General features: G+C 56.8%; 2 protein-coding genes across 2 annotated transcripts in view; both read right to left on the minus strand.

The window, feature by feature from the left end:
- PLCG1 (phospholipase C gamma 1) overlaps positions 1-3,182 on the minus strand; it is a 49,190-nt gene extending 46,008 nt beyond the window's left edge. Inside the window, exon 1 of the mRNA XM_059827376.1 lies at positions 2,981-3,182. Within this exon, the coding sequence (XP_059683359.1) occupies positions 2,981-3,182 (202 nt within the window). The remainder of the gene's footprint in view (positions 1-2,980) is intronic.
- Positions 3,183-10,439: 7,257 nt separating this feature from the next.
- Positions 10,440-15,688, minus strand: part of TOP1 (DNA topoisomerase I) — a 68,271-nt gene continuing 63,022 nt past the window's right edge. Inside the window, exons 17-21 of the mRNA XM_059827070.1 lie at positions 14,937-15,051; positions 14,066-14,193; positions 12,832-12,926; positions 11,880-12,029; positions 10,440-11,477 (exon numbers count right to left, since the gene is read on the minus strand). Coding sequence (XP_059683053.1) covers positions 11,375-11,477; positions 11,880-12,029; positions 12,832-12,926; positions 14,066-14,193; positions 14,937-15,051 — 591 coding nt within the window. The 3' untranslated portion in view covers positions 10,440-11,374. The remainder of the gene's footprint in view (positions 11,478-11,879; positions 12,030-12,831; positions 12,927-14,065; positions 14,194-14,936; positions 15,052-15,688) is intronic.

Genomic DNA, 15,688 nt, shown 5'->3' on the forward strand with positions numbered 1-15,688 from the left:
TCTCCAAGACATGGCCGTCTACACAGACGTGCCCCAAGTCTGAGACCTCCATATGCGATATACCATGGATACTCACCTGTTCTGCAACAGATAAAAACCCAGGATCATTCCTACTTAGAGAACTAACTTGTGTCCAGGGGGTTCTGAAGCTCCTTGCTGGCCTCCGTATCTCAAGAAACACAAGAAGATTCATTACCGACCCATGAACACGGCAGTCTTTGACCTGTAGACCCCCAGACATTGTCCGGTGGAGACACTGTTCCATGTGAAGGAACATCTCACCTCCTGAGAGCTGGCTGCTCTCCTCTGCTCATGGCCTCACTCATGTTGCAAGGCAGGGCCAAACCAGTACCCTCCATAAAAACCAAACCCCAATCTTTCTGCCAGCCCCAACCTCCTGCTCCCCATGCCAGCACGGCTTGTCTTCATGGGGAGAACTAGGTCAGTCATTGCTCATGGTTAAAACTACCCTGCACCGAAAGCGATTATCTTGACTCCAGATCACTTCCCCCTCTGGTTGCCACCACAGCCACGTGAACGCTGTGCCGGTAAAGGCTGGTCTTCAAGAGGGGGATGAGCCAGGAGGGGAATACATCGGTGTATTTGCCACGTGAAGGGGAGCTGTCACGCACCTGGGTTTTCCCAGGCATGCTTTTTCTGCCCAGAAAGCACATCCAGATAAAAATAGGGAAGTTGGCTAACAACTGGGTATTGCTGGCCATTGATCGCGTGGCTTTGCCTCGCCTGCCTAGATACACAGTCACTATTTGTGTACACAAGCCGATATTTCCACCTGGAGCTCCCACGCTTCTGTCCAGGAAGCGTTAAAGCAAAGCTCTACGTCTCAGTCCTGCAAAGGAAGAGGGGCGAGAGGATGGGTGCTGCTCAGGGTGCTGGGTGACGCCAGAGGAGGGGACTGAGGACAGGGCGAGACGCTTGGGTGCACGGAGGAGGCTGTGGGGAAAGCATCCGGCATCAGAGAGATGGGGCTGAAGAAATGACAGCTCTTCAGGCCAACGTCCTCTCTCTCCCGCATGGCCCACCCTGCCTCTCGGGAAGGCTGCACGCACTGCAGGAACGTCACGCGTGTTGGGAGGCACGTGCCGGGGAACCCCGAGCCCATGGCCACCAGCCAGCCAACTCGCCTGCAGCGCAGCAGAGGAGCCCCAAGTAATTTTCCACTGTGACATTTAAAGGAACACAAGGGCACTGGCTGTCCCGTGTTCCCCAATTTTTGCTTTTCTTTCGCTAGAAACCTGTGGATTTTATTATTTTTTTAATTTGATCATTTCGGTCCCTGGGGCACACTCTCTGCTTTACTGGTCTGCTCTTGGCTGTCTGCACAAGTCCTCGCAGCCACGCCATTACCATCCTTGTTACCACCACAGCTTTGGTACAAAAGTTAAAGTTCTCTAAAGTTACCTGAAGTTAAGGTCCCAGCCTTACAGGGACTGCAGCACATTTTGAGGTCTGCCCACAGGAATAACCACCTGTGTAGATATCGGTGGGGACCTCCGTCCCACCATGGGCCATGGACCCACGTGGTCCGCAGACACTGCCCGAAACCAGTTCCTCGCCAGCAAAACAAACGGCTGCTTTGCCTTAGTTTAAGAACAACTTAAACCCAGGGCCAACGGAGCGCCACACTCTCCTCCCGCTGCCTCAAAGCTCCTGGAAGCCACTCTGGGAAAGGTATGGGGGAGGTTCACGTCCTGGTGATGCTAACGGAGCCCAAGGCTCCTTCCAGATCTGCCTGGAGACGCCGCTGGGCAGAAGCTAGAGGACTCCAAGCATCTCAAGGCAAACCAAAGCCCGAAACTGGAAGCACCAGCATTTTGTAGCCCTCCCACAGAGACATGACCATCATCTCCACCTCCTTTCTTCACCGCAGCCCCTCAGCAATACTAACAGCATCCAACCTTTCCACTCTGGGCCAGCAGCACTTGCCAGGAGAGATGACAACCCCTCCGCGGCCTCGCTGTGCCCTAGTCGCATCCCTCAACGCGGGGAAGGCCGGCGCCGAGGCCAGCGCCAGGGCTCGCGTCACATCGCCTTCGTGCGCGTCCCCTCTTCCTCGCCTCCAGCATCCAACAGAGACACTGGTGCGCGTGGGGGCGGGAAAGGTAATTTAAGAGAAACAGCAGTAACCTAGGAAACCAACGCCGGGGTGAAAAGTTTCCCAGCGCGGGGCCTCCCTCCTCTCGCCCCCTTCCCACCCATCTTCGTGGGTTGGCGCTCGCCTTTCTTACGCATCTTTTCCCCTGCCCTCCTCGTGCCAGAGGTGCGCACCGCGCAGGGCAGACCCAAGGTGGTGGTGGGCTGCTCTGCCCCCACCCGCACCCACCGCCGCCCAGGGGGGCTGCGGGACCCGGCCCTGCTCCACTGACCCCGCGCCACCCTCCTGGGGCAGATGTGCAAAGCGGAGGGGGGAAGAGGAGGGAATTAGTTACCTTACAGTATTTCGGGGTGGGTTTTCCGCTTTTTGCCCTTTCCCTTTCACCTCATCCCTTGCTCCGAGGTGCAACCCCAAAAGGGCTCAAACCAGTCCTGCCTCCTTTCGAGGCTCCTTACGCTTTGTAGGTGCTGTTAGCCAAGGCACCACCCGGGAAAAGGCACCTACTTTATCCCAGGGGAAGCCCGATGCCGAAGAGGGATGCAGAAAGTTGGGAGGCGGCGCCGCCGGGCGCGGCCATGGCGCTCCCCGGCCCGCGCATCCCCCGCGGCAGCCGGAGCCGGTCCCGGGCAGCGGCCGCCCCCTCCGCCAGCCCGCGCCGGGGGGTGCCGGGCAGGGGGAGGTCGGGGGGCAGTGGCTGTCCCCCTCCTCCTCCCCGCCGAGCCTCACGCCGCCTCCCCAGCCGGCGAACGGCGGCTCCCCGGAGCGGCTCCGGCCGGGGCCGCCCCGCAGCCATCGCCCCGAGGGACCCGGAGCCCTCTTCCTCCCCTCCCTGCCCGGGCCTCCCGGCCGCCCCGCCGCACTCACCGGCTCCCTCGATCTTCTCGGAGCCGCGGCTCCAGGTGACCTGCCGCGTTTCCAGCTTCACCTGGAAAGTTTTCCGTTCGGGTCGCTGCGACTTTTTGGAGTAGAAGAGGGTCATGACGGTGCCCACCTCCAGGCTGCGGCAGAGGTGCGCCGCCTCCGCCTCGCTGGGCGCCCCGGGGCCGCTGCCCGGCCCGGCCGCCATCAGCGCCGCGAACAAAGGGGAGCGGGAGCGCCCGGAGCGCCGCCGCCGCCGCCGCGCTCAGCACCGCCCGCCGCGCCCCATGCCCGCCCGCCCGCCGCCGGCTGCGCGGAGGAGGAGGAGGAGCGAGGAAGGAGGAGGGAAGAGGGAAGGGAAAGGGGCGGGGCGCGGGGCGGGGCGCGGCCCCTCGCGGTGGGACGGCCACGGGACGCGCCGCCGCGCGCCTGGGGCCCGCCTGGGGTCCACGGAGGGCGCGCACCCCCCGCCCCGCCCGGCCCGGCCCGGCCCGGCCCGGCCCGGCCCGCCGGCGGTGCCCAGCGGGGTCGCGCGCCTCGCGCTGTGCCGACCGTGGGGTCCCGGGGTGCCAGCGCAGCCCTGCGGTGTGGCACGCGTGGGGGCGTGGGGGGAGTGGACCCCTCGCGCGGTGCAGCGCTGCGGGGGCTGGGCGCGGCGGACATCCCACAGCTCGCGTGGGGTCCCAGTGCTACATCGCCCACAGCACGCCTGGGGTATCGGGGTGCCCTGCACCCCACACACGTGGCGCACAGAGGTCCCCGGTGTGGCACGCACCCCACAGCACAGGATACAACGGGGCCCTGCCACCCCACAGCACATTTTGCGTGGGGTCCTGGGTGTGCAATGCACCCCACGGCGTGGCACGCGTGGAGTCCCAGGGGTGCCACATCCCCCAGCACTGCATCCCATGGGCCGTCCCAGAGGTGCACGGCCACGGGGCCGAGGGGCTCAGCCCCCCGAGCCTCCTGCCACTGCCCCCCACCCCTCACGTCCGCCGTGGGGGCTGTGCAGGGCAAGCGGGCACACTCAGGGACGCAGACATGCGCAGGGCACGGGCCAGGCCAGCAGCTGCCCCGGGGAGCCGCTCTCCTCTCCCTGCCCTCCCAGGGACATCCCCAGCCCTGCTGCGCTGGGACAGGCCAAGCGGGGTGGCTTTTCCTGGGGACAGTCCCCTCTGTCTGGCTGCCGCTGGCACCATGGCATGGCTCCTCGCCAGAGCCAGGCCTGCGGCTGCCGCAGCCTCCTCCCCAAAAATCACGGCCGGACCCGTGCCCGCAAGGGAAGCGGGACGGGGTTTGCAGGGTGGCTGCCGGCATCCAGTCCCCGGGGATGTGTAGGGAGCCAGGGGGTCGCAGGAGGCTTTCCAGCCCTGCTCCGGCCCCGGCAGGAGACCACACAAAAGCAGGGTTAGCGAGGGGATAAGCGGTTGAATTGGGAAGCGTTTCAGGGCGGTTTGCTCCATTCATGCGGTTAAAGCCTGCAATTTCCCTTTCTGCACTGCTGGCCTTCCTCCCCACCGCCCCGTGCCCTCCTCCCCATCAGGGCACCCCGGGGCGGGCTGTGTGCTCGGGCTGCCCTGGGCTGGGGACTGTCGCCCTGGGCTGGGGACCGTCACCCTGGTCTGGTGCAAACACCGAGGTGCAGTGGCGGGTGCATCCTCACCCCGGCAATCGATGCTGGCCAGGAGCCGGCCTGCCCAAGGGCGAGCACAGCCCTGCTGCAGCAGAGCAGCACAGGCAGGGATTTCCCGCAGGGAGAGGTTGGAGGGGATGTACCCCTATATATAATGTATAGATATATGTATATATATACACACATATACATACACACGTATGCACGTGTGTTTGCAGGCCCACGGCAAGGCAGCACACGGCCGAGCAGCCCTTATCTCATCCTCCAGCTCATGGGTGGGTCTGGAAGGGGCATCGTGGGCTAAGTGAGGCACCCATCACCGAGTGCACCCCAAATGCAAGCAGCTCCCTCCATCTCACTGCTCCACCTGCCTTCGAAGGGACAGGCGCAAGCACAGACATGCACACGTGCACACACAGACATGTACGCGTGCACAGACACAAGCAGCCCTACGAGGTTCAAGGTTGTTTAGGGTCCTACCCAATGTCTGGGCATTAAAAAGACAGGCAAGGACAAACGCACTGGGAGAAGAACCTGAACCCGCCCTTATGAAAATGACCAGCGTACGACAGCACTGTAGGGGTGACAGGGTGCTGGGGATCTGCTCAGCTAAGGCAGAGCTGCCGGGAACCTGCCGGTGGGAGCCCCGAGGCGGCCAGGTGAGCCCGCAGCCATCGCTGCCGGACCCTCTGCCGCCGCTCCCGCTGGGGAAGTTGCTCCTTGCTTGTGTAACTGCCTCGCTCGGGACCGGCAGGAAGCAGCCGGCTCCCAGTGGTCTTAAAATAGTTGAGCATTATGGGCACACCCTTGTTTTTGAGGGCAAAACCTGAGAAGGGAGTGTGGCCATCGAAGAAGCAAAAAAGGTAACACCCTCATTCCCAAACGCCGCCTGTTCACGCTGACGGAGAGCACCCATCACGGCGTCTCCCCGGAGCCCTGGGTGGCCAGGGCATGGAGGCGGTGGTTTGTGATGAGGTGTCTGCAATGGATGTTTTTCTTCTCCAAGTTTGACTAATCACTGTTCAGCCTTGCCTTAACTCTCCATGTCCACGATGCCCCACGCCGAGGAATTTCACAGTTTAATCTGACAGCATGCGAAACCGCTTTTGTCTGTCTGCCGCCAGCCTTGTGCAGTGGTCCCGGCTCCTGCACCAGCCAGGCTGCGGGCAATCGCCCCCAGCCCCTCAGGGCAGCGGAAACTTGCACCCTATTCCTGTTATCCTGTCCCGCTCTACCCTGTCCGGGCTTTGGTCCGCAGTGGGTCAGACAATTTTACCTTTGAAGAAATTCCCTGGATCATGTTCATTATAGAGCTGTGGAGGGGGTGGGCTCTGCAAGTCTCCCCTTGCAAACACCTCTGGGAGAGGGGTCTTCCTCTCTGTGCTGGCCCCAGCACCCGCGGGGCCCCCACAGCCTGGGGTGCCGATCCCCTGGTATCCTGTGGGATTCATGGAGCAGCTGCATCCTCTGCCCAGGAGCAGGCAGCAGGCTAACAGCCAGGTGACCTCCAGCTTAAGGACAGCCCCTGGCTGGGGAGCAAAATCCAGGGAAACAAAACCCTGAGGCCACCCCAGGGGTGAGCGTGTGGTCCCCCCGCAGCCCAGCATCCCCCTGATGCCAGCGTCTGGGAATGGATGCGTCCCTCTCCTGCCCCAGGGACCGTGTGCTGAGAGGAGGTGCCTGATCCTCATCCCAGCGAGTGCTACTCAGCATCTCGCAATCCCCAGGAGAGGAGATGCACCACTCCGGGTTATTTATTTGTTCCCGTCTGTTCGGCGTTGCCTGGGGTGGGTAAATGAGAAACCAGCCCATGAGCTGAGAAAATCACCATCGGGGAAGAGCTTCCCCCGGCCCTACAGCGAGCAGGATCTGGAAAACCCGCAGGGAGCGCGGTGCTGAGCTACCCCCCCGGCCCGGGGTGGTGTTAGCAGACACAGAGCAGCACAAGGTGCTTTTTTTTTGCCGGGGATGGAAAGCAGACCCGCCTGGGGCCGCAGAGCCACTGCGGATGTTGGCGCGGTGCCTGCCGCGTGCGGCGTGCTCAGCGAGGAGCTGGGGCGAAGCCGTGCCCGCAGACAGGGCTGCCTGCCCCTGGCATCCTCCTGCCCCTGCCAGGCATTGGAATATCCCTCTGGATTACAAACTGGCACCTGATGGGAAACCCGCTGCAGATCCAGGTTCCCTGTCCCAGCTCCCTGATGTTCCTAGGGGAGCACACACTTTTTTAATATCCTAAATTCACCTGGTTTCAATTTCCGATCCCTGAATCCTGTAAGACTTCAAGGGGGATGGGGCTGCGTCCAGCGGGCTTTGCAGCCTCCCCTTGGCCATCAGGCCCTGTCTGTGGGCTCGCAACGCACAACATCCAGTTTCAACCTAAATTTTGCCCCCTCTGCTGGTCATGTCACCGCTGCCTCAGTTTCCCTCGCTGCCAAACACAAGCCCTGTTGCAGGGCAGAAAAGCCATACCGGCATGGTGGCACTGGGGCAGGGGAGGTGCTGCAGCGGTGGGATGCAAAAGGGGATGGGGCAGGTTTTGTGGCCATTTCTCTGTTTGCATAATGAGTCAACGGGATCTGGGAATTCTCAGTTTAAATTGCGGGATGTGTGGTCCTGACCCTGCTGTGCCACAGGCAAAAATACAGATTAACCCCTCAGCTCCCTGCCCAGAACAGAGCCGGCGGGGGAGTGCCGCTGCTCCCCAGCATTCAGAGGGAGCTGAGTACCCTTTCAAGGGCTGGTTTTGAACCGACGTATTTCTCCCTTCCACAGACAAGGGAAAGGCACAGCACATCCCAGCCTGCGACACCAGCCCGGCCTCGCACCTCCAGGCAGAGCAGGCTCCGAGAGCCGCGAGCCCCAGCCTGGCCACCCTGCCATGCGCGGGGAGAAGGCGCATCTGCCGGCAGCGATGCTGGGGTGGGGGATCCCCCTCTGCGGGAGCACGTCTCTCCCCGCTACGTTCAACGGGGCAGGGGGAGAAGCACATTTCCCTGCTCAGCAGTGTAGGGTATGGGAATTTAATTCGGTCAGGGAGGGAGGACTGTATAAATAGAAAGGATATTTTTACGGGCTGCATTGTTCCAGGCACGGGCAGGTCGGGAGCACAATGAGCCCCTTTCCCTCTCCTCTGGTATTTTCTCTGCTGCACCTTGGAAAGGCCCCAGAGAGTAAACGGTAACTCCTGCCAAACTAAGAGTTTTTGCAGCCACAACAAAGCGCCTGAAAATATGGCAGCGGGCAGCAGGAAGCCCTGCTCGGGGCCGGCTGCCGAGAGGCTCCGGCGGCTGGCTGAGCCCAACCCCACAGCCACCCTCATGGGGTTTGGGAGCCCAGCAAGTGCTGCCCCAGCATCGGGGTGACTGGGAGGTGCTCACGGAGGAGGCAGGGCCTGTGTCTGCTCCAGGCTCCCCAAGGACACCGGGTCCTGGGCTGCTCCCCAGTGCCAGGGAGATGGATGCATCCATCAGCCTCATCACCCGTGTCCCTGCCCAGCCTCCCGCCCTTCCCAGCCAGGAGGGGAAGGAGAGGGTGCTGCTCTCACTCCATCCTCCTCCCTGCGGAGGGCTGGGGGCTAATAAAAGGCAGCAGAGAAACCACGCCAGGAAGAGCAGCTCAGGTCTCACCACAGCCCGCTGCCCTTGCTCTCTGTTGCACCGGGCACGGGTTTCCCCGGACCAGGTGAGAAGACAGCCCGTGGGAGGCAAAGCAAACCCATGCGGAGGTGCGCTGGTGTGGAAACCCACAGTGACCACTGGTCAGGCAGGGGTGAAGCAGGAAGGATCAGAGCAAGGCGACATCCTTCCCAGCTAGGAGGAACACTGGACTTCCCTCTGCCTGCAGCAGGCACTGCCAGCTCCTGGGGTCCATCATCTCTCCAGCAGGAGCCGAGGATCCCGAGCTTGTATGGCTCAGAGGAGACCAGCCCCTGCCCTCAACCCCCCACCCTCCAGCTCCTCCTACAGAGCAGCGCTTGGGCACCCAAGAGCTGTCCCGCTTCCCCACAGCACCCTCAGCCCCCAACACCCCAGAGGACCCTGCGCACCAGCCCCAGCAGCCCTGCCTCGGCTCCAGCGCCTCTCTTCTCCACAGCCACCCTTGCTGTGCTAGCTTGAGCACGGGGCTGCGATGAACCCGCTTTCGGCCGGAGCGAGGACATGGCTTCCAGGCTCCTGATCATGCACTCACTACAGCTTGGGCACAAAGATCAGTGCAGAGAACGTTCCCATCAGCAACACGGAGCAAAGGAAAACCCACACACTCACGATGCCCATCCCTGTGCTTCCTGGTGCACCTGGCCGCAGCACGTCCCAGCTCTCCACCAAGACAGCCTCTTCAAAGGAAGATGAGCTGAAAACCACCTTGCCACAGGGCCCAAAAAAGCACCACCCCACCACTTTGCCCTGCCAGAGGTCGCTCCTGCTGCCTCAGGTCACTTCCCGTTTCACTAAAGCGACAGCCTCCACTTCCAAGGATGCCTGAAGGGACCCCAAATACAAACACAAAGCCACGTTTCCTGATGTTCCCACTAACTCACAAATGCAGCCGATGAGGCCCAGAAAGGATCTTTACCCAGCATCTGCAGCCACACCTCCGGGTGAGGGCAGGCTCCTAGGCTTGCTGCGCAGGCTGCACATCGACAGGGCTCCAGCAGGGACCAAGCAGCTCCTTATTAAAAAGGGAACAAAATCCTTCAGGCAATTCCTGCTAGGGTTGGGAACAGGAACTGGGCAGCTCTGTGCTGGAAGAGCTGGAGGGTTGGGCTGCTAGTATTTAAGCGCATTATTCAAAGCAGTTTCCTCTGGGGGTGCACAACCAACCCCGACAAGCACACTGCTGTACGGGGAGCACAGACGAGGGATCTGGGGAGCAGGCGAGCTGATGGACTACCTCAAGCCCCAGCATTCATGTGAGCTCACGAGCAGGATCGCAGGCTGGTGGGACAGCCTGGTCAGCTCTGTGCCCCTAAACAGGGCTCCAAAACACCCCACGCTGTGATGCTGTAGGACCAACTCCTCCGCCCACCACGGGTCCAGCTTTGTGACCGTACCAACCTACCACAGAGCCACCACGACTCAACACAAGCAAAGCAGGAATGACAGTTACTCAAAACATTAGGGCAACAATAGCAGCCGCGGAAAGCGTTACCCTTTTCAACAGCCAGCCATGGCCAGGTGCTTCGTTTCAGATCCCTGGCATCATTATGAACCCACATGCTGTCAACTCACCCCTGAGGAAGACACAACTGCTGGGTCAGTCCCAAACCACTTGGCCTTTGCGCTGGCCTCAACTTCCTCTGCGCAGCCCTGCTCAGACGCGAAAGGCTCAAGCATCTTGTTACGGAGGCAGTGCCTGCTGTATGGGGGCTGCAGAAACAACGTGGTGCCAGGCCCACCATCTCCCCCCCGACCTAGGGGACCTCAGGGCCCGAGGTGAAAGAACACACAGACACCAACACTCAGTTAAGTTGTAGGAATTTATTTTAAATAACCTACAGTTGATTAAAAGGGAATTCATGATAAAAATAGAAGATACTTGTTGAGGAAAGGCTGCAGGAAATGGTCTTCGCACACACACTACGCTAACAATGCCTCTAAAACTAATGATTATAGCAAAAAAAGGTTTCACATTAAAATTCTGCTTTTTAATTTTTTAAAATTTTTTTACACAATTACAAAAGAAAAAAATAAAAGCCCTAAAATCTTGATTATTTTCCTTTTTGGACCGATGCTCATTTCCCTCGAAATTTATTGACCTGTGAAACTTCTTTTTACACAATAAAATCTTTCAAGTAAAAGAGGGGAGTGGGGCTTAGAAAAAAAGGGGGGGGGGGGGGAAGGTAAAACAGTCTGACAAACCTAAAAAGTAGATATTCTTGAAGTGTACAGAGCATGTCCAGAACAAAGGGTGATGGGAATGTCATTTGTTGCCAATTTCACTTGTCCTCAAATTCCACACGCATCTCCCCATCACACGGCCCCCTCCTGCCACCCGCTCCCCAAATCTACACGATCTTTAAGATCAAGAAGAAAAAAACCTGTTTAAATATTTTAAAATAATTAAAAGAAATAAAAATTCACATTTAAAAAAAGGAACACTCAAGTCAGGAGGCTGTTTTCCCATCACACTTTGCTCTGAACAAATGCGGTGGATATTTGTAATTCATGTTCCAATGCCACGACTGTTTCAAGTGACAAATTAAAAAAGATTTGGGTATTTCCATGACTATAGTGACAGCTGTAACAGGTGCGTTGGGTTTCTTAAATTTTGTTTGTTAAATTCTGAAATGGGGCGGGAGGGGGACGGGAAGGGGCAGGGGTTAAGGAGTCCATTTTCTATTAAAATATAGAAGTTATTGCAAAACCCTAACTGTAAAAACGCACCAATATAATTGGATTCTGTATACAGTAGCTAAAGATTCCCACGCTCTCAGTGTGATGGTGAATTTGCCTGGCGGAAGGTTGACAAATCCCCCATCCACTTGCCCTGCCTCAAGAGAAAAACCACACAAACCAGACAGCTAGAATTTGGATCTCTGAAACATTTTTAAATAAGTTGTCCATAGGACAACTGGCTCAGCTCCTTTAGGATATTTCCAGGTTATGCTTTCTGCAAGATGTTGGCTGTTTTATTCGATGCCCACTTGCCCCTTTCCTCCCCCTTCCCCAGCATCCAAGGACAAGTAAGGCTCACAGTTTATCAATCTCCCTAAAAACCAGGCTACTCCCCCTTTTTTTTCCCATAAAATTCAGCTCATTAAAAACAGGTTAAAACTCATAGTCTTCCTCTGCCATGTCGATAGCCCAGGCAAATTTCTCTCGTTGGGTTTTGTTATAAATCTTCTCTATAGGGATTCCCCACTTCTTACACCTGTGGAAGAGGAGACGCTGTTAGAGTCAACACACCACAGGCACTCAACCCCTCACTGTGCAGAACTCCCCTGCTCCCCCCCGGCACCCTCCTAGCTCTGCTCTATTACAAGACACACCACCCAGTTGAGCACCACCGGCCCCCAGGTGTTAGACCCTGCAGGTTCTCCGACCCACCACCTCCCAGCGCGGTGCTGGCTTTGGCTGGCACGTTACGTTTGCCTCAAGAGACTCTTTTATAACTTCCTGAAACCATTTGAAGTTATAAGGGAAGGCTGCAGAGATGGACATCTCTGGCAGCACAGGGGCACTGCTCTCAGCCACAGCTCTTGTCTGCTAACTGGGGGGATAAGACACAAGTGAAGGGGTGGTTCCTTCCAGCACACCCCAGGCAGATGCTTACCAAGCAACAGAGATCCTGGGATCCAGATAGTTGAGTTTGGAGGTGCCCAAAGCAATCTGCTTGTTCTCCTCCCTATCTGTAGCCTGAACCTCCAGCTTCATCAGTTGCTCCTCAATCCTCTGCACTGCTTTCTTCTTGCTCTCCACTGTCCTGGGGTGGGAAAGAATCAAAGCATTTAATGCCTAATGCCCTGCTGGGCTTGAGATGGCAGCACTGTGGGAACCCAAAGGGACTCTGCTCAAGGTAAGCAATGCCACCAGCCACAAAGGGCAGCTGTGTCAGCACAGATGGTGACACAACACACTCAGCACATGCAATTAAGAACTGACATTTTCAAAGACGCAGAGGAGAAATCTTAAGCAGCAGTTTTGTTTTAAAGGGTTGGAAGCAACAGCCCGAACTACACTGACGCTACACCCACTTCCCACTTTAAAACCAGCCCATCTACCCCTCTGTAATAGTCATGTTGTGATTCTGCTTTCAGAGCTCCCTTAACTCAGCACCCCTGTGGCTATTCTGCAGAGCCCACACAGAGTCCGAGTACATCGTCTGCACTGCAGCCTTCGAACAGAGCAGAGCAGAACCCAGGAACGTGCACGTGCAATTGTGTAACTCATGGCTCCCCAGTCAAATGGCAATGCTGCACACTGGATCCATTGCTCTGCTTAGTCCTGGGCAGCAGGGTAGTTAAGCACTGGTTGGTGCTCGGCTCAGAGGGATGACACAGAAGAGACTAATACTAGTGACCGCATCAGGAACTGCAGTGTCAGACCACCCTATCTATAGTCCTCAGGTTGAAGGCCATTTCTTCATGCACAGAATAAAGAGGGGACAAGAAATCCCAAAGAAGTCTTCCCAAATCACAGGCTGGGGAAACAGAACACCGGGTGAAGGACCCATTTGGAGCTCAGAGTACTGGGAGCATTGCACAGCCTGGTAACACCAGCCTTACTTTTTAGACTTCTCATCCCTCCGGACCTTGGCATCAGCTTTGGCGCTTTTCAGTTCTCTCCTGGCATCAGCTAACTGCTCCTTCTTGGCATCGATCTAGGAGAGGCAAAACCAGATGGCAGCACTGTGAACAAGCTGCTGACAACTGTGGCAGCCACCCCTGGGCAGCCTGACCCAGGGAGTGAGTTTGTGACCACGTTCAGAATCTACCAGCGCTCAGACCCACTTCTGCAGAACGATTAGGCCATTGGCCTTTCAGTTTGCTGCAAAGGCTAGTGTGCTGAAATACTCCCCTCAGAAAACGGGGCCCCACTCATTTCCAAAGACAAGGGAGCACTGGGACAAAGTGCTGGGAGCTTTCTCACACAGCTAAAACCAAGCAGGTGAACGAATTGGCTTGGCCTGGGACTGGCCAGCAGCCCCTCCAGGCAGTTTGTCTGCCTCCACTGTATCCCGCCAGTACCAACTGTCTGATGGTAACATGGAAGGATGATCCCCCTTTTCCCTCAGCAGGAATCAGTTCTTGCCCCAAATCCTACAGGCTGAAAGCTGTTAAGACTTCAGGCAGTTCTCCTCCAGTAAGTTTAGGATTCAGGGAGATTTAGCATTTTGCAGCCCCTGTTCAACCATTCCCCTTAAACATCCCCCAAGCTCTAAGATCTAGGGTGAAGGCAGCCATGTTAGGTGTTACAGAAGCAGGGGACACTGCAGTGCCAAACCAGAAGTCCTTATTGTGAAGGTTATTCTAAAGCCAGACCAGGAACAGACCTAACCCCTTTGGACCTCATGGCCTTCACCAGAAACAATCTGCAAAGGAAGAGGTCAAGTCAGAGGGCCATAATGTACCATGTACACAGCCTGCACTGACAGTGGCCTGGGATTCATGCAACAGGAGTGGATGCCCACTCTGGGTTCTTTAGGGGACACAAATCAGAGCTAGACACTGCTGCTCTGAAGTTTCAATGGCAGCAGAACACATAGCTATGGGATGAAGGGCAGATAAAAAGGGTCTGGTCTTGGTCTTTACAAGTAAAAGACGACTCAGGCTGAAAGGTGTCCCTTTCAGCTCACTCCTCCTCTCCAAGCAGGCCCATCTCTAAGGCACACTAACCAACTCCCGACAGGGAAAAGCAGGCTCTGCTTCTGTTTCACCCCAAGTAAAAGGAAACGTGACTCCTGAGATGCAGCCCTTGGAGCCCTGCCCCAACCCAAGAGCTGGGCAAGGGTGGGGGTACCTTGCTCTGCAGGTTCATCATGGACTTCTCGAAGGTTTTCGGCGGAGCCCTCTGGTGGTTACACAAAATGGCAACCGCTCTGTTGGCACGGTTATAGGAAAGGATCTTCGCTGGGATGTTGTCGTCCGCTGCAAAGTAGAAGAAAGCGGTGAACAAGCGGGTTCTCTAGGGCTGTGCAGCCCCAGCCAGCGTCCCACCAACTCTGCAAGCTCACAGTCACTGCAGAACTGACCTTCCCCTCTGATGGGCCAGTCTCAACACTGCACTCTACTACAGTCATAAGAGCCTGACCACTTCCATCCTGGGCCCTAACTCCTTCTGGGACGGTTTCTCCGACAGCAACAAAGACACCATTTGCCACTCAAAAGAGGGGAAGCACATCCATGCTCAGAGCAGAGGACAGCAGGACCATACTGCTCAAGACACTGTCAGGCTTCACAGACCCAACGTGCCCACTTTGTAAAGCTGTTGGAAGTGAAAGCTAGCAGTGCTCAACAGAGAGGTTGTGAACGAGCAGCCAAGAGACATGGGGCTGTTACAGATGCATCTGCCTCACCTGCCACATACAGCACTTTACAATTAACAGAAAGCAAATAAGAGATTGGGTAAAGGACAGGCATAAACTAGCAGGCACACCTTGGTGTGCTCACAAGTCAGCTCTGCCCTGCCCCAGTGCTGGGCTGCTCAACTACCCCAAAAGATTGTCTGGCAGCAGATTTTTCGTCAGACCTCAGCTGTCTGACATTTGCACTGGGAGAACTGCAATGAGGAAGTGGTGTACAAATACAAGGCTTGTGGCTAAGCCAAGGAAGCCAGGTCTGTATTGCAGGATAAAATCTCTTCCCCTCACAGTTTCAAGGACAAGACTTACGATTAGTGAGCTCCTTGAGCTGCTGCTGTAGCGTGATGGAGGCATTGTAAGTACGGAATACCTTGGCTGTCAGTCCCTCCATAAGGTCTTGAAGGTGTTTATTTAAGATACTGGTCTAAGGAAGCAGAAAGGAGATGACAGTTAGCACTAGAATTGACCACAGCATTGGTGAAATCTCTGGAGACACGGCTGACGAAGACGTGCAGCTCACGGCTGAAGACTAGTGTACTCAGACCTGACCACAACAGAATGACCACAACATGACTGAAACCGCAGGAAAAGTGAACAAAGAACCAAAAAGCATTAGATTGGTATCAAGTACCACAAGTGGCGAAAAAAAGTTTTCTTCAGTGTGGAGGTTTTGGTTCCCAACAGGTAGAAATGTGCCTGTCCCATCCCAGGGAAGGTGCCTGAACCACCACAGTGCTCCCACAGAGCCAAATGTGCAGATGGGGATGGCATCTGAAAATCTGTCACCTCACACAATCACCTTCTCTGAACTCTGAAAAAACCTCCCCAGGTCAGAGCCAGACAGGCTCACCAGGACCAAAGCCCATCACATCAGGAATCTGCGGGCACAGCAGACAACACATACCAGACTGAGACAGACTCTCACTGCTTTTAGGCTGCTCAGGCCAGCTCTGGAAGAAAATTGCCGCTGAAACCATTTCTGAACAGAGCAGCTGTTATTGCCTAGTGCAGTGTGAGACTGTTCATGGTGCTCTACCACCACTCCTCACCATTAACTATAT

The sequence above is a fragment of the Gavia stellata genome, chromosome 20 (genome assembly GCF_030936135.1).
Source record: "Gavia stellata isolate bGavSte3 chromosome 20, bGavSte3.hap2, whole genome shotgun sequence".
Taxonomy (NCBI): domain Eukaryota; kingdom Metazoa; phylum Chordata; class Aves; order Gaviiformes; family Gaviidae; genus Gavia; species Gavia stellata.